General features: G+C 39.1%; 1 protein-coding gene and 1 long non-coding RNA gene across 5 annotated transcripts in view; one reads left to right on the top strand and one right to left on the bottom strand.

Moving 5' to 3' along the window:
* Nucleotides 1-23,876, top strand: part of tmem63ba (transmembrane protein 63Ba) — a 37,544-nt gene that overhangs the window by 6,429 nt on the left and 7,239 nt on the right. For 2 of the 4 annotated variants that reach the window (XM_051916688.1, XM_051916686.1), the window contains exons 2-20: nucleotides 4,111-4,353; nucleotides 6,444-6,523; nucleotides 7,979-8,017; nucleotides 10,734-10,824; nucleotides 12,065-12,102; nucleotides 13,182-13,324; nucleotides 13,454-13,505; nucleotides 13,594-13,702; nucleotides 15,481-15,551; nucleotides 16,633-16,713; nucleotides 18,260-18,383; nucleotides 19,070-19,203; nucleotides 19,377-19,514; nucleotides 21,512-21,665; nucleotides 21,793-21,899; nucleotides 22,013-22,099; nucleotides 22,554-22,619; nucleotides 22,745-22,907; nucleotides 23,736-23,841. In XM_051916688.1, the coding sequence (XP_051772648.1) occupies nucleotides 4,141-4,353; nucleotides 6,444-6,523; nucleotides 7,979-8,017; nucleotides 10,734-10,824; nucleotides 12,065-12,102; nucleotides 13,182-13,324; nucleotides 13,454-13,505; nucleotides 13,594-13,702; nucleotides 15,481-15,551; nucleotides 16,633-16,713; nucleotides 18,260-18,383; nucleotides 19,070-19,203; nucleotides 19,377-19,514; nucleotides 21,512-21,665; nucleotides 21,793-21,899; nucleotides 22,013-22,099; nucleotides 22,554-22,619; nucleotides 22,745-22,907; nucleotides 23,736-23,841 (1,996 nt within the window). In that variant the 5' untranslated portion in view covers nucleotides 4,111-4,140. The remainder of the gene's footprint in view (nucleotides 1-4,110; nucleotides 4,354-6,443; nucleotides 6,524-7,978; nucleotides 8,018-10,733; nucleotides 10,825-12,064; nucleotides 12,103-13,181; nucleotides 13,325-13,453; nucleotides 13,506-13,593; nucleotides 13,703-15,480; nucleotides 15,552-16,632; nucleotides 16,714-18,259; nucleotides 18,384-19,069; nucleotides 19,204-19,376; nucleotides 19,515-21,511; nucleotides 21,666-21,792; nucleotides 21,900-22,012; nucleotides 22,100-22,553; nucleotides 22,620-22,744; nucleotides 22,908-23,735; nucleotides 23,842-23,876) is intronic. The other 2 variants (XM_051916687.1, XM_051916689.1) reach the window with 2 other exon arrangements.
* The window catches only part of LOC127524827 (uncharacterized), a 270,726-nt gene continuing 249,836 nt past the window's right edge, over nucleotides 2,987-23,876 (bottom strand). Inside the window, exon 3 of the long non-coding RNA XR_007933177.1 lies at nucleotides 2,987-3,071. This is a non-coding gene — a long non-coding RNA (uncharacterized LOC127524827). The remainder of the gene's footprint in view (nucleotides 3,072-23,876) is intronic.

The following is a 23,876-nucleotide window of genomic DNA, read 5'->3' as shown; positions in this document are numbered from 1 at the left end:
CAAAGTTAAAATCAGTTTTGTTCGCTTTGGTAATTGTTTTGACAGTATTGAACTTATTTTAGAGAAATATGTTGATATAATTTATCCTACAGATCACAGTTAGTCAAATTATCCTTCAAATGATCCTTTCACAGTTTAATGAACTTCCTCTTTTGTTGAATTTTTTTTAAACTTCCTTTTCCTATCATTCCAATTCAGCGTCATGTGATGTCTGTGGCATTCGACTCAAATTCACACTCATGATTTGAACAGGAGCCAGTTTTTTTTAAATTCTCAATTTTGCCTAAGTTTGATATTAGTGAATGCTGCAGGTGTTGTGAACTTAGATCAATACTCTAATGTGACCTGTTGGCCTGAGATGATGAACTTTCACAGACTACTGTTAAAGATCATGTGAGTTTTGCTGAGCCCAGTGGAATAAAACCTGCGTGAATGAGGTCAGCAGCACTGGAGACATGTTACATCATATTTTTTTGTCTGATATTCTCATCTGCTTTAAAGTTTCCTTATCAACATAGAAAGCAGACTGGAATATAATTTCTCTCCATTGATAATATGAAAGCAAGATTGTTGAGGCAGACAAATTGAATATAACAAACAAATCAGCAGTGATTTATAGCGTTGTCAAACTTGTTGAGGTCAGAACGGGAAGGCTTATGCTTTGATGTAGTTTCCAGTGAACTGTTCAGAATCAGTTCTCTCATTGATCTGTTGACCACATTTCCAGACATCTCAAAAACAGGTGAAAGAGCAACAATCTATCAGCGCTCAACCTTACGACATCAGCCTGACAACATAAGGTTTGTCCAGATGAGACTGACTGTATATGTTCAGACAACAGTATGAGTTTTGAGTGTGGCGATGCCAGGAAATCACAAGATCTGTCCGTATGGCAGCAGGCCTAATTGAACTTAAATAAAGGCAGTCAGTCAGTGAATGAGTCTCTGTAGTATGGATCATTTGCAACCTGATGCTTTTATTAGAGCTTGGCTGTCACAAGCTTGTAATGTTTGCTGTCATGCGCTGTTTGTTTTCATGACTCGGCATTAGCGATGAGTTCAGAGGAACAGCAGCGGGGTGGATGTCCCAGCCATCTGTCCCAAAGGAACTCTTCCACGGCTGCCAGAGGCAATGCATTTACATTTGCGGTTAATTAAATGCGTTGAATTTAATAAAGTTAACTGATTGATCTAATCTGGCGTTTTAATGGTTTCATTGTGTTCTGTGTGAAGAAGTGCAGAAGTTTGAACAAACCTCTAACACTGACTGTGTTTCAGTGGTCTTGGTTTCTGAAGTATTTTTCACATTTAAAAAAAAAAAAAGCCTTAATTTAAGAGATATACTCCATGAACCAAACCAGCTACGAGGTGAATCGCAACATTACAAACTTCACTGTAAACCCTAACACTCAAAATAATTAACTGGTTTGAGTAGGACAAACTTAAATTAAACAAATTAGTTCAGTCAAATTAACTTTCATGAGTATTTAGCACTTTCGTTTTCTTTTGAGTTCACAGAACTGATATATTTTAAGTAAACTGAACGGTTTCATTGTTTTGAGTTTTATAAACTTATTTCTTTTAATTTAGACAAACTTAAGTTTAACTGAAACTGGGCTGGGATTTCTATTTCCCAGCATGCTTTGCCCATGGCACTCAAAAGGGAGAGTAAATGCTAAAATTAAGTGTTATATGGTCTTTTTTTGTGTGCAAGATTAATGTTAAGTGTGAAAAAGACAAAAGTACAAAAATGTATACTTAACGGCTTTATTGAGGGAAAGAACTACAATCCCCTGAAGCTTTCAGCATCATTTGCAGTCCTCAATGGGAGTGGATGGGCATTAAAGTGTGTGAATTGCTTGTTGTGATTCTCTGATTGGTGGAGATTTTCTTTGCAGAATCATGGGTAATGTATTTTTTTTCCCCCAGGAATTCTGCTGTTAACAATCATTTAAAGTGCTCACTTTCCTTTTAAAGTATTGGAATTTGAAAGTGAATTGGTGTCAAAGATGATATGCTGATAAGTAACCTCACCTTCAGCTGGCTTGGCACAGAGTTTGGTTTATTACGACACGCAGCATGTGACTTTCTCTCCCCCATCACCCTTATATGCTGTATTTATTTTCCATTGGAAAAGTCAGAGTCCTGCTGTCACAGTTAACATAACTTTGGTTCTGACATTAATACACACTGGACAGCCATTGTGTGTGTGTGTGTGTGTGTGTGTGTGTGTGTGTGTGTGTGTGTGTGTGTTCCTTTAGCAGATTCCTTGCATCCTTTAAACAAAATATTAGCAAATGTAAATGTGGAATAAATGGTAATATTTGTTAAAGGATCAGTTCACTTCAGAATTAAAATTTCCTGATGATTTACTCACCCCCATGTCATCCAAGATGTTCATGTTTTTCTTTCTTCAGTGGAAAAGAAATGAAGGTTTTTGAGGAAATATTCCAGGATTTTTCTCCATATAGTGGACTTCACTGGGGTTCAACGGGTTGAAGGTCCAAATGTCAGTTTCAGTGCAGCTTCAAAGAGCTCTACATGATCCCAGACGAGGAATAAGAGTCTTATCTAGAGAAACCATTGGACATTTATAAAAAAAAAAAAAAAAAAAAAAAACAATTATATACTTTTTAACCACAAATGCTCGTCTTGCACTGCTCTGCGATGCTCCACGCATTACGTAATCATGTTGGAAAGGTCATGCGTGACGTAGGCGGAAGTACCGCAGTAGGGCGAAAAACTCCATCTCATTTTCTCCTCCAACTTCAAAATCGTCAGACATCGTTGTTTTACCTTTTTTGTAAAGGGCGTTTGACTTAGTCTTTGCATGTTTGCTTTGTTTCACCCTACCGCGGTACTTCTGCCTACGTCACGCGTGACCTTTCCAACGTGAGTACGTAATGCGTGGAGCATCACAGAGCAGTGCAAGACGAGCATTTGTGGTTAAAAAGTATATAATTTTTTATTTTATTTTAGAAAATGTCCGATGGTTTCTCTAGATAAGACTCTTATTCCTCGTCTGGGATCATGTAGAGCTCTTTGAAGCTGCACTGAAACTGACATTTGGACCTTCAACCCCAGTGAAGTCCACTATATGGAGAAAAATCCTGGAATGTTTTCCTTCCCTTAATTTATTTTCGACTGAAGAAAGAAAGAAAGACATGGACATCTTGGATGTGAACTACTGAAGTGAACTAATCCTTTAAACTCATTCACCCAGGCAATGGATGCCAATCAGTTCAATTTAACCCCACTTGATTGCATATTTAAAGCAGTATTATTTTAGTGTCATTTAAGATACTATTATAGTTTTTAGTGAAATATAGTTTCCTTAGTATTTGAAATATACAGTACCGGCTGGTGATTTTTAAACAGTGTTCCCTCGGGAAGAACTTGGTACAGTTGGTGCATTTGGCCTCGGAGAGATGCCTCAAACTGACTGTCCATTGTCAGGCCGTTTGGTGGCTGATCTCACCGTAGGAGGAATATAGATGTGTCTGTGTTGAGCCAGCGGTAGCATGCCAGAGCACAGCATGCACAGCCTTGGAGGGCCACAAATCTCTTAATGTAGAGATCTGTTTTCAGTCACTCACAGCAAAGCTTTCATGCAGTTGCATAATTCACCAAGTTACACCTTTAGACATCAGTCATAGACACGAGGCAGATTGATGATATCGAGCTGCGACTGCTAATGTGTGTTGGTGTGTTCTCTTAATGCATTCTCTCTTATGTTACAGAACCGGTCTTTCCTGTAAGATACTTTGCAAAACTGTTCTCTTTAGTTTCTGAAGAAAGCAAGAGCCAGAGTGATTGTTTGCCATTATTTCAGCCTTTTCGATCTTTAAATGTGTTCAGCTACGATCTTAAAGGATTAGTTAACCCAAAAAACTCACCCTGATGTTGTTCCAAATTCCTATAAATTTCTTTCTTTTGTAAAACATGAAAGATGGCAGGCAGAATGACAGACTGTTTTCCCATTGTTTTCACATCTAACTATCCCTTTAAAGACCCCAGGTGATCAGTATTAGAGCTTTTTGTCCATTTTTGTTAGCTTTGGGTCATCTATATGTAAGTACTTTATAACGCTCTTCCTCTTGTCTCCTAACAGGTGGAGTTTCAGGATGCAGCAGTACTGAGGATGCTGATTGTATTAGTTTTGCTCATGATGGCGGGGAGCAGTGAAACAGAGGGCTGCATAGGCCAGAAGGAATGCTCCAGCGCCAACAGCTCCAACAGCAACAACACCTCCAAGGACTACTGCTATACGGCCCGGATCCGCAGCACCGTGCTCCAGGGCCTGCCCTTCGGAGGAGTGCCCACCGTACTCGCGCTCGACTTCATGTGCTTCTTGGTGCGCATCACAAGCTTACAATTTTCAGTTGTTGTTCATTTGTAATGGGTTTGTCAACATTAAATTAATCTGGACCCTGTTTACTTTCTTAATACACGTTCCTGCACTATTTTGTAAATGCATGTTATAGATTTTATCGTAAACTCCATCTTCCAGTGAAAATGAAAGACTTTTCTCTGGTGATTTCATTTAGACCACTTAAAGGTGATTTAAGATTTTTTTATGTTAAAATACATTCTCTTAACCCAGTTTATTGTTCATTGACTACTATTAGTATGCCATTCCAGCTCAACCAATACTGTGAGTTTGGGGTGTGGCTACTATAGCAGGCTGAGCCAGAGGGTGTTTAGCCGGTGTGGTGAGAAATCGAGTTCCCCCCAGGAATCGTGTCTCCTTTAGAACGCAGAGTGATCCCATTGGTTCAACTGGCTTTTAGCACCTGATTATAATTTCTGCAAAATCACTTTGATTTATATTGTTTAAAATGCATTACAATGACCATTACTAGTTCATATACTAGTGTATAACTGAAGCTATTTGTGAAATCAAGCATTTCTCGTTCTTACTGTTTTTTTTAGTTAGCTTATGTACTAGCATAGCATATTTCTACCCGATTAACCTGCTAGCTTAGCTTATATTATATTAGGTATGTTTTTTGCTTCCAATAGCTGTTTCCAGTTTGTTATATTATGCAAAACATAGGCATTCATTTCATATTTCAAGCATGTTGTTTGTGCATTTAAAGTGTTAGTTCACCCAAAAATGAAATTTCTGTCATTAATTACTCTCCCTCATGTCGTTCCACACCCGTAAGACCTTCGTTCATCTTCAGAACACAAATTAAGATATTTTTGATGAAATCCGAGAGGTATATGACTCGTCCATAGACAGCAATATAATCAACACTTTCAAGGTCCAGAAAGGTACTAAAGACATTGTTAAAACAGTCATGTGACCGCAGTGGTTCAACCTTAATGTTATGAAGAGACAAGAATACTTTTTGTGCGCAAAAACAAAACAAAAATAACGACTTTATTCAACAATCTCTTCTTTTGTGTCATTCTCATATGTTGTTTACGTCCAGCGCTTCCAGGTTCCACGTCAGAACGCCGACTCATTATTGGCCGGCTCCTGCGTCAGCATCACACGCATGCGTCGTGCTGATCACATGACCAGAGCTGGCCAGTACTGAGACGGCATTCGGACGTAAACACTGAAGCCTTCACTGTGCTTACTGCGTCACCTGCGTAAGATAATGACAGGGAAGAGAAGATAGTATTTTCATTTTGTTTTTGCGCACAAAAAGTATTCTCGTCTCTTCATAACATTAAGGTTGAACCACTGCAGTCACATGACTGTTTTAACGATGTCTTTAATACCTTTCTGGACCTTGAAAGTGTTGATTATATTGCTGTCTATGGACGAGCCATATACCTCTTGGATTTCATCAATAATATCTTAATTTGTGTTCTGAAGATGAACGGAGGTCTTACGAGTGTGGAACGACATGAGGGTGAGTAATTAATGACAGAAATTTCATTTTTGGGTGAACTAACCCTTTAATGTTGATTAATGATAATGTAAAAATAACAAAAAAGGAAGTGTTAACTTACATCCAGATGCTCTCAAGGGTGAACTTGACTTTAATCCTCCATGTTTCAGTCAAAATGCCTCCTCATAAGTGGGTGCCAGTGGTGTTTCAGGAGGGGGGTCAACTGCAATAAATGGAAGTCATTGTTCAATTAGCTGCAAATTCACATTCATGTCAGTTCTGGTGTGGAACGCCCTCTTTCCATCATCCAATCAATTCCCATTGGATAAAAGTAAAGTTAGCAGGTTGCGAAAGCCATTTTCATGTTGACTGGGGATGTGTAAAAATTCTGTGGAAGTCTTTATCATTCACACTACAGTTACGTATTTCTGATAATCTTGTGATGGTCTAGTTTTGCTGCGGTTCTAAATTTATGCACTTTAGGAATGCGTTTCATAATTGTGCTCAATTTGTATTTTGGTCGGCATTGTGAACAGTTATTTGTGTTTGAATGCATGTGTGAATTTGATCGTGTAACATGTATGTTCTGGGTCTCCAGGTGCTGCTGTGTGTGTTCTCTGTCTTGAGGAAGGTGGCGTGGGATTATGGCCGTCTCGCATTGGTCTCTGATGCCGACAGGTAAAAATACTTATATTCCATACAGTAGATTTCTGTAGTACACAATATTAGTGTTTGTTTCAAATGTTCTGATGTCAATTTCATTATAGCCCAATAAAAAAAAAACTGTAAAACCATGACGACAGCACTATTCCTGCGACTCGTACTGCGGCCTCAGCTGGCTGCATCATCACAGCACGCTCTTGGCCCCAATCTAACCCCAAACAAACACTCATCTTTCCAACATTGAGTAACATTTTCTGGCATTTTCTGCCAGACTAAATATATACAGCTGGACACTTGATTCATCAGTCATGATGTAGACCTTTGATATGCCCAGATAGCAGAGAAAATGCCTCCTGCAGGAATGCATTGAACGCTGTGTAAGACAACAGCATCCTCTCAACTGCTGCATAATGGGTTTAGCCAATGGATTGCTTGTTCAGACAGCTCAGCCAGTCTTATTCGATTAGTAATATGACCCTGCTTTTCAATCACACTCACATCCTGCGATCTGGAAACTGGTTTGAGCGGCATTTAAGTGCACGAGAGTTTGTGTTTATAGGAGATCTGATTATATTCCAAGCATCTCAAACCTGTATTTTTGTCGTGTCACATTTTGAAATCTCTGATGTCAGAACCTCTTCTCCATGTTTCAGGCTAGCACATCTATTTTAACAAAGTCATGATTCAGCACGAGTCAGATCCATTTACAGTATTTTACGACCAACTCTAGTCATTAAAGGAAGTGTCAACCCTTAAATACATGGAATGGCTTGTTTTGTGTGTACCTACCCAGCATTCATTGATCTATTTTGAACATTTGGTTCCATAAACATTTCCCTGAATTACAGCACCTACATTATCCCTTTCCAGTCATCTATTTAAACGTTATAAAAGTTGCATGGGGCCAAGTGAAATCCTGAAAAGCCAGATCATGAAGCCGAATGCCTGTTACAACTTGGCTGTGCATTACATTTTTAATAAATGATTCAACAGTGAATTACCGCATATCATGTTGGCCAAGACATTTTTCAGGTTTTCATCCCTAAAATAGTCCTGTGTGTAGAACTGTTTCCTTATGTCGCAGATTTAGTATCTTGTTTACAAACAGGTCAAGCCACCATTACTGGTTTGAAAGTGAAAAAGCTGCTAACAAAAACTGGATATACGTGCTGTTAGCTACATCCAATCAGAATCAAGAAATTAACAATTTTGTGGTATTTTTAATATAGTTTGTTTTTTTTTAGTATGGTTTCATTCTTATATTTATTTTACTGTTTTATTTAAACACCAATAATAAAGATTTGGTCTGATTACATGTAATAACTCGCACCACAGAGTCGAAGGAAAAGCTGAATTAATAGTGTCATTGCATATCAGCTGAGTAATAGTATCTTCTTCCTCTGAATGAATGATCTCATATTTTGACAAGTTTCTGTCAAGCATGAACTTGAATCATTTCTTTTCCCTCAGTAGGCGGAATCAGCACTATCAACGTCTGGACGAGGAATAGTATGTGTGTTTTTACTCTTCAGCTCTCTCTTCCAAGGACGCCTTGTGTCTGCTTTTTGAATTGACCCTCTGGCATTTCCTCTGCTGTGTGCTCTATCGGGTGAACTTGGGGTGAATTCGTTCACTGTGTATCTGTTTCCTAACTCTTTCTACTTCTTTCTATTGTCCTTTTTACTTTACTTCTTTCCTAGAGTCCATTGGTTGAGGGTTTCTCAAGATAAATCATCACATTTACCTGAGCTAATCAATGTAATTGTGTGATTTGTGTCTTTTAAAGGTGAAGTGTGTAATTTCCGTGCCATTCGCATCATCGTTTGGTGCAAAAATAATTGTTTCCAAACAGATCCCTGAACTCTTCTACTACATTTTCTCATCTCTGTCTTCCATTGTTGCTGACGTAACAGACTGCTCAAACAAACAGAGCAAAATTAGGAAGTCAAACTACAAATGGTTTACTTAGTTTCTCTTTGTATCACAAAAACTACACACTTCACCATTAAATTGATATGTTTTCGTTCCTCTAAGCGTGCACTTTCTGGCCAGGGTCTTTGCACCCTATAGGTCCCACAGGGAAGAGGCTTACAGGGAGAGGTAAAGCATCCTGTGATGGCATAGAAAACCCCTGTGTGACTGTAAGACCTAGTTTTGATGAATACCTGTGATTTGTCCAGTTGTTTGATTGTTTTGTCACTGACAAGCAGAAAGTACTGATACTTATTAGAAGCGGCCCTATAGAAGCAGTCCAAATGTTTGTGGATATTGTAGCCAGAGAATGACACATACACTGGCCCCAAAATCTATTTTGATATTTAAGGCACACTTACATAATGCTTTAGATTGCAAATTATCAAACAGAATGCCATTTGACTTTTATTTTGACTGGCAGCACAAGCTAAATGCCACTTTCTCGGATATTAGTTCATACTTTATGAATTACAGCTTTTGGAGGTCATTGTATCATTGTCTTTGCGTATCTCTGTTTAACACACTCTGCCTCTAATCAAATTTATGTTCCTCTCTCTGCATGTTCATCTCCTTTCTAGGTTTACTGCAGTCTCTTTGTGAACAATCTGTGTGTAACGCCCCTGAGCCTCTGATGCTAATTCTGTGTTTGCGTTTGTATGTGCACAGTCACTTATTGCTGCATTCCCAACATGTGGTTAGCCTTGATATGCCCTGATGGAGCTGGAGTAATCTGAGCCTGGAAGGCATAGCCATTCCCTTATTCCACAAAACTTATCTTTGATAATCACAATGACATATTTAAAGGATTAGTTCACTTCAGAATTAAAAATTTCCTGATAATTTACTCACCTCCATGTCATCCGAGATGTTCATGTCTTTCTTTCTTCAGTTGAAAAGAAATGAAGGTTCTTCCGCCTACGTCACGCGTGACCTTTCCAACGTGATTACGTAATGCGTGGAGCATCACAGAGCAGTGCAAGATGAGCATTTGTGGTTAAAAAGTATATAAACTTATTTATTTTTTTAGAAAATGTCCGATGGTTTCTCTAGATAAGACTCTTATTCCTCGTCTGGGATCATGTAGAGCTCTTTGAAGCTGCACTGAAACTGACATTTGGACCTTCAACCCGTTGAACCCCAGTGAAGTCCACTATATGGAGAAAAATCCTGGAATGTTTTCCTCAAAAACCTTCATTTCTTTTCCACTGAAGAAAGAAAGACATAAACATATTGGATGACATGGGGGTGAGTGAATCATCAGGAAATTTTAATTCTGAAGTGAACTAATCCTTTAAACGTTTTTTCCGGTGAAAATAATGTCTTTGTTCCTTCAAATAGCTTGAATCTAACTACACCCTTGCTTCGTTTAGTGTACACGGAGCCATGCATATGCAAATTAGTCCCCGTCTATACTCAATCGCACCAGCTCTGACTACCTGATCCACTTGATCAACTGTAGTAAACGTGCTCCGCACCCTCCAACAAAAGCAAGAGCACCCTCAGTTGATACTGTAATATCATCAAATTGACGAAACAAATTTGGCAAACTCTCCAGTGCGTATTTGTGTTTTCGCTGTGGAGAACGTCAAATGTTTCTATTTACAATGTGTTTTTGCAGCAGTGAGCCAATCACAGACATGTTTGTTGATCTCTTGAACACAGTAGCCAATCAGGGTTGTTTAATTTAGTCAGAATCCACTCACCAGTCAAATGGAACTTTTTTTCACTGCAGTTTTAAGGGAAAAATATGGTGTTGACTGATGAATTTGCATATGGTTCATCTTAAAGCATATTAAAAACACCACATAGACATATAAACAACATTTTCACCACAGGTATTTAATAATTAGCTGACAATCAAAATAGTATATAAAAAATATACTATATAGCAAATCTCAACTGCTTGATTGCTCGTATAATCGCAAAATCTAAACTATATTATCGCCCAGCTCTAATCTGCTAAATGTGACTATAAGACATTTAGATATTAAGATACTATAAACATTAACATCATGATTTCCTGTAAAGCTGCTTTGAAATGATGTGTATTGTGAAAAGCGCTATACAAATAAATGTCAAACAATTATTAATGAATTAGCATGTGTTATTTGCTGGAAATATTAGTATTAGCTCAAAAATGTAGTCTTATATTTATGAAGTGGCATGCCATTAAGTGACTGTACGCTTATATGTTAGCTTAAGTTCAGTGCTCAGAGAGGGCGTGTGTTTGATCATGTGTGTTTTTGTTCAGTGTGGCCTCCGCCATGCAGACGCCTGCTGACTCCCGATACGAGCGTCTCACCTCTGTGTCCAGCTCGGTCGACTTTGACCAAAGGGACAACGTAAGTAGCTTGAGATGTCATTATTGTGGATGCTTATGGCTATGTTCAGAATGGAATACTAGCATACTGCACAGTCTATTTGTTAAAACCTGTGTGAAACGGCATTCAGTATGCAACAATGGGAGTAAAGCTGTAGTTTACTACATAGAAACTTGTAGATGCATTACAGAGAATAATCAACACATAGTATTAAACATATTAGATATTCTATGTACATTATGTATTATTCTGTGTAAATTCGCATTCCATTCACAAGAATGATAACTACATTATGTTAACTATAAGTGTGCACTGCAGTTATGTCGTCTGCCAATTTAAATGCTTGAATTCTTTAAAGTCAGGGTAAATGTTTTTCGTTCATCAGCTAGAAAAAGTCGTTCTGAAAGTGATTCCAACATGATAAATGGGTTAACTTTCAGCTAGTTGCCAAGGCATCATTTCTCAATTTCTTTTAGTTTAACTTGAAGTACTAAAATAACGAAAACTGAAGTAAAAAAATTAATAAGAACTCTGTAGACATGTTTTTTAAAAACTAAACAAAAAATGTAGCTTAAATTAAAATGAAAACGTAAAAATAAAAATGTTAAATATGAATAAAAACTATAATAGTATACTATAGTTATATAGTGGTGTGGACTTCCTTTTTTATTAAAACTTTATAGTTATTATCCTTGTTGTGAACAGGCCTTTCTGCAGTGTTTTTTGTGAAGGTCAAAGCAGCACATGCCGCATGTCGAGAGATGCAAGCCCTGGCATGATTCATTTGAAAGGGAGTTCACTCTCGAAAATAGTATGCAAATTTTCTATATGCACAAAAACCCGGATGACCAGTATTCATACTGCATATACCGAAATATTAGTAAAGCTGGTATATATAAAAGTTATAGCGTTCTCAACATTCCCTTTGTCTTCCTTACTCACATATATTCACTCTCCTGTTTTTAAAAGCACACACAAGCGGTATTTCTTGTCATCTACACACAGCTCTATCTCTCTCAATGCACACACACCTGTGGATTTCATAATGGAACACACAACGCCTTTTGACAGACATTTGTTTGCCTCTCCCTTCCCTGCTGTGATCTGGAATAACTGCACTTATGTAAACTGGTGTCACGTGCCCACGCAGCCTCGAACAACTCCTCAAACGGCACTGGAGACATTGTCTCTGAATGTTGAGGTGATTGACAGGCAATGGTTAGAGTGCACTGAATATGATGTTCTTTGTCTCTGTTTGTAGGGTTTCTGTTCCTGGCTAACAGCCATCTTCAGGATAAAGTGAGTCCTTTCTGCTTTTACTGTATGAACATACTGTATTTCTGTTTATTTCAACAACAATGAAGACTTACTAACTATAGGAACCGTGCTGCAAAAACGATCCAAAATGGTGCGATTTTTGATCACAAAACCCAAAAACATTTTACATGTCCGCAGTGTCAATGGTCCTTTTTAAATTAGAAGTAGAGGAAATGAGGAAGTAGGAAAGATAGATTATTCCAATTATTCCAGTTGGTGCATAACAAGATTAGCCAAAAGTTTCCCAAAAATGGGCAAAGAGGCGGGACATGGGTGGAGCTGATGTGGTTGCTGAAACCACGCCCACCTAGCTCGACGTGATCAAGTTAGCTATCTATCCATCTTAGACACGATCTAAAATATTAATAAAGATAACAAATTATACATCATTTGAAAGTTCTAAGGGTTTTCTGTCAATCTACGGTGTCTGTTTTACAATACAGATGCTCCAGCAACAGTAATATTGTAATTTGTGTTGGGTGTGCAACATGCAAAATCAAAACTGGACTTCATACTTTTGTAAATAGCGATCGCGAGATGAATCCAATCTGTCGCACTTGGGTAAAATGTCCATGATAAGACCATTGTAAAACATCCAACAGCACTTCTTGTCCTCAAAATTATGCAATCTGAGCAGCGTTTATGTTGTAAAACTGTATATTATCATATACATTAGACTCTCACAAACAAATGAGCCCGCGTCCAAAGTATATATTTCAAAATAGTACAGCAGTTTTACTTATAACATCCAAGCAGTGTTGTCGGATTTTGTGGTGTCTTGAGAGGCATATTCTCCAGCCATTGTTATTGTAGTAAATCTGATGGAAAACCCCTCACAGTTGTCATAAAGAGCAAAATTAGCTATATAGAGCAAAACCACTTTTTGTACCAGGCTGTAAACATGTTTTTCTGCTGTAAAGTTGGGCATTTTAACATGGATTGGCATTGACTCCCTTTTGGACCAGTCGATGAATTGCAGTTTAAGTCACTTCCATGTCGGATTCGAGAGAGAAAACGGAAGGTTGCCGCTTGGTACTAACACACCTTTCTCACCCTTACAGAGATGATGAGATCAGGGAGAAGTGTGGCGAGGATGCCGTGCACTACCTCTCATTCCAGAGGCACATCATTGGACTGTTGGTGGTGGTGGGCGTGCTCTCCGTGGGCATTGTCCTGCCCGTCAACTTCTCAGGAGACCTATTAGGTGAGTCAGGAGAGTTTGAGTGAGTCATCAAGGATTACATGTCTGAATGCATCCATTCGAGTTTCTGTTCCTTTAGATTATATGACTAAAGACTCCTTATGACCCGTTTCTTGTCTTTTCTTCCTACAGAAAATAATGCCTACAGTTTTGGGCGAACTACAATAGCCAACTTAAATTCAGAGTAAGTTCCAGTTAATGTATATGACACTGAATTGACCCTTGAATGATTGTTGATGAATGCATCAGCTCTGTTTTTCGCTCTCTTTCAGTAATAACCTGCTATGGCTACACACTACATTTGCCTGCTTATATCTGTTACTGACTGTGTACAGCATGAGGAGACACACATCAAAGATGCACTACAAAGAGGATGACTTGGTAAGCAGAGACAACTTACCCAAAACACTTCAGAGAAATGTTCTGGGTTCAATACAAGTTTCTATTTACAGCCGGGTTTATTATAGTTAACTAAAACTATAAACAACATTTATAGTTAGTTGAAATAAGGAAAAAGTTTACTAAAATAAACTAAAATAATAAAAGATTTTAAAAACTTGCCAAGGCAACATTTCTTATTTTAATTTAGTTTAACATGATGTACTAAAATAACTGAAACTGAAATAAAATTAATAATATATATGTATGTATATATATTAAAAAATATATAATAATAATAATACAAAGGACAAAAACGCACAACAATTTTAAAAAAAAAAAAATGTACGCTTCGGTTGCTCAACAACAACAAAGCTGGAGAATCTCACGCAGCCAAAATGAGGATTGTCAGTAACGGTGTTCAGCCTTACATTGTTCAAACCGGAGTCGACACTGATGGAGAGACTCAGGAAGAAGTTACAACTTTTAGACGTTTCTGAATGGTTAGTGGATAAATTTATGTAGTTGCTGTGGAGTTGATTCAACTCATCCACTAGCATGTGCCGTCATGTTAATCTTTTGTGCAAATCCCATATGGACTCCCACTATACATAGCGTACCTGTTTGCCAAACAGAGTCATACACACCAGGCTAACGTCTATGATTGCTATCAAGTGCTGTGAATGGTCTAATATTTTTTCGAAAATATCGCTCCTTTTTTAGCAATCGAGCTTGCTAGGGTCAACTTCAGGCTATCCAAGCTAACGAGACTCTAAATAGTGTTCAGTGCTCGTCTGTGCAGCCAACGACAGAACAGTTAGCATGCTTTGCTCCAACTTTTGCCATGGCGTTAGAACAGGTACACCGTTTTCGCTTGCGGCGCCGTGGGTGGAAACGTGCAGATTAAGGGGCGGTAATATTATAATAAGATCCCCTTCCTACGTCACAAGGGGAGCAAAATCTGAGCGGCTCATTTTTTCACATGCTTGCAGAGAAAGTCCTGCCAAAACAAAGTTACAAGGTTTTCCTTTTTCACATTTTCTGGGTTGGTAGATGCACCGGGGACCGGATTATAGCACTTAAACATGGAAAAAGTCAGATTTTCATGATATGTGCCTTTTAAAATGAGAAAGAAAATGGAAAATAAAAATGATTCAAAATAGGAATAAAAACTATACTAATATCTCGATACTAAAATAATGCTGTTTACACAGCATATTTGGCAAAATGTCCTGTACCACATGAAATAATTGTAACTATAAGCATCACATTTCTGATTTTAAACCCTCAAGAACACTGGCCCATTTTAATGTTTGAATTCAGTTGTAAGTACCTTACAGTAACAACAATTTGAAATTGAACCAGGAACATTTCTTTATTTTCAGATTTTATTTTGTAAAGTGAAATATTTTTCCCTGAGAGTGAGTTATGAACCCATTGCAACCCACTTTACTTGCGTAATCTGGCATAGTTTTTGAAACGGGATATTCATCCTGAAAAAAATGAAGGGTGGGACTTGGTTTTATCCATTAGAAATTTAAAAAAAGTGAAAAAGGGGTTGAAAATATGATATGAACAGATATAATATGTCCCTTCGCAGACTCATTGTCCTTTGTGTCAAAATAAAAACGTATATCCTGACTAAGGCATAGTTTAGTGCTGCGTGATATTTCTCTCTTAATGTGGATCAACAATGAGCATCAATCAATATTGTGGTTGAAATAATATTGCTAATGCTAATAAACTGTACTCTGATGTCTCCACATTGTCTCCATTCACAGGTGAAACGCACTTTATTCATTAACGGGATCGCCAAATATGCAGAAGAGAGTGAAATAAAGCAGCATTTTGAGTAAGTTCTTGCTCAAAATAGTAATTTTATGTCACAATGCTAATTAGGATCTACCTTCTCATCATCGGTAAAGGAGAAGTGTGTAATATATGCACCTGTATGACTTTTTTCTTCTGTGGAACACAAGAGAAGGTTATTTTACTATACAATGAAAGTCAATGGAGTCCAATGTTGTTTGGACCTTTTGCTGGATCTTCTTTTGTGTTTGGCAAAAGAAAAAAGTCATACAGGTTTGGACATGAGGGTGAGTAAATGATGGCAGAATTTAAATTTTGAGGTGAACTGTCCCTTTAAGAGTTCCCAATCCACACAGTAAATTCAAGCATGCTGACATGCCTAGGTTTAGTCCTGAGACATGTAAGACAATGACAACCTTAACTGTTTTAATTGCTCAAAAGTGGTCATGTGGCTACAAGACGCTCGGTGTGTCCATCCACTCAGTTTGTCTAATCTCATTTCCTGCTGAAGAATGTGTGGGGACAATACAAGTCTTTTTCAAGGCAGGATGTGTAGATGGAGGCCAAAGAGGATGCTTAGAACACACTCAAAATAAAGTAGAACAGATATCAGTCTCACAGACATCTCAAAGCACACTGCAGTCTGCCCCTCTGGGAAAAGAGTCATCAGCCCTGTAGACTCCCATAGACCTATTGCTTTAGAACGGATGGAAATTTTGACTTCATAGTGTACACATTTACCACTCAAGCCTTCAGTGTGTACATCATCTCACAAAGACTGCTGTGTCATTATTTGAAAAGCCTACCAATTTGTTGCATGCCAGTCCTTTATTTTGGTACCATCGATTTTAGATTTACTCGCCTCTATGCATCACATAAAAAAACAGTGGTTTCATTTTACTTGTCAGTCAGTCGCTTTCTGTCTAAGTAAGCAATTCTTGGCTAGCATAAAGTACAGTGTGCACCAGACAATACTGAAGCCTGGCTCCTGCTAGACTATTAACATTGTGTTCCAGGTTAAATGAGAAAGTGGAAATTAGTTGAAATATTTCCTGTCCCCCTCATGGGAGTTTTATGTCTCTCTCACTTTTTTCTCATGTTTATCTCTTTGTTTTAATATCCAGGAAAGCATATGAAAACTGCATTGTTCTGGATGCTCGCATTTGTTACGATGTTGCCAAGCTTATGTCTCTGGAGTCTGAAAGGTAAACATTTTACAAGCTGAGGTGGGTGGATGAATTATGGATGGATGGGTGGATGGATGGATGGATGGATAGGTGGGTGGTAGGGTGGATGGATTATGGATGGATGGATAGGTGGGTGGTAGGGTGAATTGATTATGGGTGGATGGATAGGTGGGTGGGTGGATGGATTATGGATGGGTGGGTGGATTGATGGATGGATGGGTAGATCGATGGATGGATGGATCGATGGATGGATGGGTGGGTGGTAGGGTGGATGGATTATGGATGGATGGATGGATGGGTGGGTGGTAGGGTGGATGGATTATGGATGGATGGATGAATGGATGGGTGGGTGGATGGATTATGGATGGATAGGTGGGTGGGTGGATGGATGGATAGGTGGGTGGGTGGATGGATTATGGATGGGTGGGTAGATGGATGGATGGGTAGATCGATGGATGGATGGGTGGTAGGGTGGATGGATGGATGAATGGGTGGGTGGGTGGGTGGATGGATTATGGATGGGTGGGTGGGTGGATGGATGGATGGATAGGTGGGTGGGTTAGGTGAATTGATGAGGATGGATAGGTGGGTGGGTGGTAGGGTGGATGGATTATGGATGGGTGGGTAGATGGATGGGTGGATGGATGGGTAGATCGATGGGTGGATGGATGGATGGATGGATGGATGAATGGGTGGGTGGGTGGATGGATTATGGATGGTTGGGATGGATGGATGGGTAGATGGATGGATGGATGGATAGGTGGGTGGGTGGTAGGGTGGATGGATGGATGGATGGATGGATGGATTATGGATGGATGGATGGATAGGTGGGTGGGTGGATGGATTATGGATGGGTGGTAGATGGATGGATGGATGGGTGGGTGGATGGATGTATGGATGGATGTATGGATGGGTAGATCGATGGATGGTGGATGGATTATGGATGGATGGATAGGTGGGTGGGTGGTAGGGTGGATGGATTATGGATGGATGGATGGATGGTAGATGGATGGATGGATAGGTGGGTGGGTGGGTGGTAGGGTGGATGGATGGATGGATGGATGGATTATGGATGGATGGATGTATAGGTGGGTGGGTGGTAGGGTGGATGGATTATGGATGGATGGATGGATGGATGTATTATGGATGGGTGGGTGGGTGGATGGATGGATGTATTGTGGATGGGTGGGTGGGTGGATGAATGGGTAGAAGGATGGGTGGGTGGGTGGATTGGTGGATTACTATATTTCTATTGTGATTAATAAAAGTATTGATATCTACTGTAATTGTGTTGTGATAAATAAGTAAATAAATGAAAAGAAAGAAAGCCTTGATATCTACTATATTTTTTTGTGATAAATAAAAGCATTGATATACTATATTTGTATTATGATAAAAATAGATAGATACAGTAGATAGATAGATAGACAGACAGAGAGAAAGAAAGTTATAGTAAATGACCTGTTGGCCATTCGGCTACTTAACTTAGTTATTTGTTTGAATTTTTTATTTTATTGGTTTACATTTTCATGTTTTTAATGTAAATTGTTAAAAATTACTACAGGAAAAAGGCAGAACGCAGCAAAAAGTTCTACACGGACCTGATGTCCAAGGAGCACATCCCCACTATGATTAACCCCAAACCCTGCGGACACCTCTGCTGCTGCATCATCAATGGCTGCGAGCAGGTCAGAGTCATCCTGAGGCTCATGGGAGCTTCACATGCATTATAACCTCTCAAGTCACTCCGCCCAAAGAGTTTTGAATAGTAGCGGGTATCTAGATATCATATTAGCACATGAACCATCATGCATTTCACGTCACATTCAAATGTAAATCATGAATGCATAACCTTTACCCATTAGACACGCAGTCAGTATGTCACAGCCCCTGACGTTTCATTATATTTACAGTCATATTAGTCAGGATAATGTTCGCTCTGCTGCTGTGAGACATGTTCAGCATCAGTGCAGGTATATTCAGCAGCTCCCAAGTGTCCTCATTAGATAAACAGACTTACAGTTTGTCACAACAGCTCTTTTCCGTAGTACACATCCCCCCCTTCTGGACTATGACTATAATGCTGAAATCAGTATGACAAAAACTTAACTTGCAGGTGTATAGTGCATTAAGTAGAGGGTTTGTTGATTAATTCACATTAAATAAGAACATTTTTCTTTCAAACCACCTTTCATTTTGTGCAAAATGCATTGTCGGTTGATCAAACAGTCCAGAAAATCACAAAAAATTGCATTGAGGAAGGGACCTGTGCCATATCTAGAGACCAGAATATCATACATTCTTATTTCATGCGGTCTTTAAAACAAAATGCATTAAAATGTCTAACTCTTATAATGTTAATCCGTCCCTGCAGGAAGAGGCTGTCCACTACTACACTAAGCTTGAGGCCAAACTAAAGGAAGAATACAGAAAAGAACGTGAGAAAGTTAACACTAAACCTCTGGGAATGGCTTTTGTTACCTTCCAGAATGAAGCCATGACATCCCTGTAAGTCTAATAGACGTTTTGGTCTGTGTGTGTGTTGACACTAACCAAAAGGTACTGAAAATTATCATGGTAGTATTCAGTATCCTGGTATATTACCTAGTGATCATTTCACCTTGACAATACTTCAGAAGGGGAAGAAAATTCTTAATATCTGTTTTTTTTTTCCTTCCCAGCATCCTGAAAGATTTTAATGCGTGTCAGTGTCACGGCTGTCACTGTCGACGAGAGCCGAAGTCCTCCCCCTTCAGCAACGGCCTCAGCACATTCAACTGGACGGTCACATATGCTCCAGATCCACAGAATGTTTACTGGTAACATCCTCTTCTTAAATCTCATGAATTTATAATGATCGTAGTCTCACAGTGTTAGACAGGATCCACTTTGCTGTTTATTCTGGCCAAGAACTGCCCACTTACACAGGAAGACACTGACCACGGTTAGATTTACATGCAGATAAATCTGAAATCGATGATACCACAATAATATTTCATTGTGGACTGCAATTATTATTACTTATTATATGATAAGGACTAGGGCTTGGCATTTTAATATGCAATATGTATCTAGTATTGTTAAGTCAAATTTATTTGTATAGCGTTTTTCACAATACACATTGTTTCAAAGCAGCTTTACAAATAATCATGATGTTAATGTTTATAATATTTTAATATCTTCATGCCCTATAGATGCATTTAGCAGATTAGAGCTGAGCGATAATTTTTACAGTTTACATTTTGTGTCAATACAAGCAATCAAGAAGTTGAGATGTATGTATTTGGACATTTATATATCCACCTTTATATAAAGAGCTGGCCAAGAATGTAATTACATTTTGCAACGAAATAAACAATCAAGACAGCTGAGATTTGCTATACAGTGTATATATATATATATATCCCTTTTTGGGAGTGTATTGTATGAATGTGAATACAGTCGGATGTAATATATCCAACTTTTTATTTAGAGCTGTACAATAATAGTTTACTTTCTTGCAATGATATTTGCGACAGTTTACATTTTTGCGATAGTCGCACAGCCGAGATACACCGATCAGGCATAACATTATGAGCACTGACAGGTGAAGTGAATAACACTGATCATCTCTTCAGTGATGTGTTAGAAGCAGGAAAAATGGGCAAGCGTAAGGATTTGAGCGAGTTTGACAAGGGCCAAATTGTGATGGCTAGACGACTGGGTCAGAGCATCTCCAAAACTGCAGCTCTTGTGGGGTGTTCCCGGTCTGCAGTGGTCAGTATCTATCAAAAGTACTCCAAGGAAGGAACAGTGGTGAACCGGCGACAGGGTCATGGGCGGCCGAGGCTCATTGATGCACGTGGGGAGCAAAGGCTGGCCCATGTGGTCCGATCCAACAGACGAGCTACTGTAGCTCAAATTGCTCAAGAAGTTAATGCTGGTTCTGATAGACAGGTGTCAGAATACACAGTGCATCAGTTTGTTGCGTATGGAGCTGCAGACCAGTCAGGGTGCCCATGCTGACCCCTGTCCACCGCCGAAAGAGCCAACAGTGGACACGTGAGCATCAGAACTGGACCACGGAGCAATGGAAGAAGGTGGCCTGGTCTGATGAATCACGTCTGGGGAACACATGGCACCAGGATGCACTATGGGAAGAAGGCAAGCCGGTGGAGGCAGTGTGATGCTTTGGGCAATGATCTGCTGGGAAACCTTGGGTCCTGCCATCCATGTGGATGTTACTTTGACACGTACCACCTACCTAAGCATTGTTGAGACCATGTACACCCTTTCATGGGAACGGTATTCTCTGGTGGCTGTGGCCTCTTTCAGCAGGATAATGCTCCCGCCACAAAGCAAAAATGGTTCAGGAATGGTTTGAGGAGCACAACAACGAGTTTGAGGTGTTGAATTGGCCTCCAAATTCCCCAGATCTCAGTCCAATCGAGCATCTGTGGGATGTGCTGAACAAACAAGTCCGATTCATGGAGGCTCAACCTCACAACTTACAGGACTTAAAGGATCTGCTGCTAACATCTTGGTCCAGATACCACAGCACACCTTCAGGGGTCTAGAGGAGTCCATGCCTCAACGGGTCAGCAAAAGGGGGACCAACACAATATTAGGAAGGTTATCATAATGCTATGCCTGATCGGTGTATATATTGCTTTACATGAGTAAAATAGGTTGTAATATTTATCCAACTTTTTAAATTTTTCGACAATATCAAGCAGTTGAGATTTGCTATACAGAAAATGCTGCTTAATGTAAGTGTACTGTATGTATCAGGGTAAGGTTGGATATACTTATAGTAGTTGTACCTTGTTCTCCACAGGGAGCATTTGTCCATTGGTGGCCTCAACTGGTGGCTCCGCTGCCTTGTCATCAACTGCTTTCTCTTCATCTTGCTCTTCTTCCTCACCACCCCTGCCATTATCATCACCACCATGGACAAGTTCAACGTCACCAAACCCGTGGAGTACCTGAACGTAAGGAGACTGTTAAACTGGGCGTTAATGAACAGAGTTAACGCACATCACAATGCAATGTTACTATGGGGGTTATGAATCTGTTACTCATCACCTCCCTCCTTTTCCTCTGTGTCTGTTCCTCTAGAACCCCATCATCACTCAGTTCTTCCCCACCCTGCTGTTGTGGTGCTTCTCAGCCCTCCTCCCCACCATCGTCTACTACTCTGCCTTCTTTGAGGCCCACTGGACACGGTACAATACCAAACCCTGTATATCAATGTGTTTTTAATGATTTCATAATTTGTAGATAGTAAACTAAACCATTTTCTGGTGGACTCAGAGAGTATGTGACCTTTGCTCTTCAGATCTGGAGAGAACAGAACCACCATGCACAAATGCTACACCTTCCTCATCTTTATGGTTCTGCTGCTGCCATCTCTAGGCCTGAGCAGGTATTATATCACACCTGGTTTACATTGAAAAGCCAGAACTGCAGGTGTTATGCTAGAGAAAATACAGTTATCCCATCTTTTAAGTTTAATTTTTCATATGCCTTTAAAGAAAACTGACTGTATCCTTCAACAATGTTTCACAATAGCTACTGAGCCCCAATTTCAGATTTTGCATCCTAACAATTTAATGGTGAATTAATTCTTAAAAAGGGGGTTAAAATCATGTTTATATAAGAATAAACAACTTTTTGACAAAGAGTTAGTAATTTTGACAAATGATAGTAATTTGTATATTTTGAAAATTATTTTACAAATACAAATATTGCCTTTTTGTGTATTTTCACATAATAAAGTTTATTTCTGATTATAGAAAATGAAAAAAATCCAGGTAATTTTGGACTGACCCGTTTCACATTTGCATTAAACATTTCACATGATCTTTTCCTAAATGCAGTTTGGATGTTTTCTTCCGCTGGCTCTTTGACAAGACATTTCTTGACCAGGCAAAAGTCAGATTCGAGTAAGTTAATGAGAGGATTACATCATGTTTCTGTTTTTTTTAAAGGATTTCCAAACATTTGGTTTATGCACATATTTTTGAGATTGTGGATACAAGATTTTATGGCTTGATTTATTTTCTTTTAGGTGTGTCTTCCTTCCAGATAATGGAGCTTTCTTTGTGAACTATGTTATCGCGTCTGCTTTCATTGGTAACGCCATGGACCTGTTACGCATTCCTTATTTTCTCATGTACATGATCCGACTGTGTCTGGCACGTTCAGCTGCCGAGAGGCGCAACGTAAAGAAGGTCTGTGTAGTCTCAGCCTTACTATTATAATCGTTTAAACATGATTTGTTTTCTGAATTCCTCTCATTAAGGCCCGTTCACACCAAGAACGATAACTATATTTGCGTCCACACCAACAAAGGATAATGGTCTGTTTATTCAAAGCTCACGCGCTGCGGTTTCAAAGTGTGTACAACATGTTTTTGCTGTTCTTGTTGCGTTTACAGGGCTTTAACCAGCAGATGTCCTCAGCATGCTATGTTTGGAGTGAATAGCTAGCGTAATCGATCTAATCTAACAGTGAATTTAGCTGACAAAGTCAATATAGTGGAATAAAAACAACGCCTAGTCTTCAAAGGAAGCAAGACAATGTTGTCTAAACTAGCGCTGGATACCTTAGGTAGTTTTATGTTACGCTGTTTGCTAGCTTGGCATAATGATCTCACCATTAATACTTCTCACCATTTATTCCGAGGGTATGACCGATTGTTTTCCATATATACATTTTCTTTAAAGCATCCTTGAAAAGGAGATTTGACTTGTCAAATGGTGGTGGCTTTTTCTGGACTTTGGCGATTTAACTTCTCCGCAATGTCGTCTGCCATTTTAAATGCGTGAGCTCTTCAATTAGAATGGATTCTGATAGTCTGTCAGCTGAAAAATCGTTCTGAAAGTGATCCCAACGATATCGTTATATATGTGGTGTAGACTATTCTTTTATATTTAGAATTATTTTTTTAACTATATCTTTATCTTTATAGTTATCGTTCTTGGTGTGAACGGGCCTACACTCAATAATTCATATCTATCCTAATGTCGTAATTCACATGTGGTTGTGTTTTGTTACAGCATCAAGCTTATGAGTTCCAGTTTGGAGCTGCTTATGCCTGGATGATGAACGTCTTCACTGTGGTCATGACCTACAGCATCACCTGTCCAATTATTGTACCATTTGGTGAGTGACACATTTCTCACTGAAGAAGAATTCCT

This window comes from Ctenopharyngodon idella, chromosome 13 (genome assembly GCF_019924925.1).
Source record: "Ctenopharyngodon idella isolate HZGC_01 chromosome 13, HZGC01, whole genome shotgun sequence".
In the NCBI taxonomy this organism is placed as follows: domain Eukaryota; kingdom Metazoa; phylum Chordata; class Actinopteri; order Cypriniformes; family Xenocyprididae; genus Ctenopharyngodon; species Ctenopharyngodon idella.
Note: the sequence above shows the minus strand (reverse complement) of the source record. Positions and strands in the feature narration are given on the sequence as shown.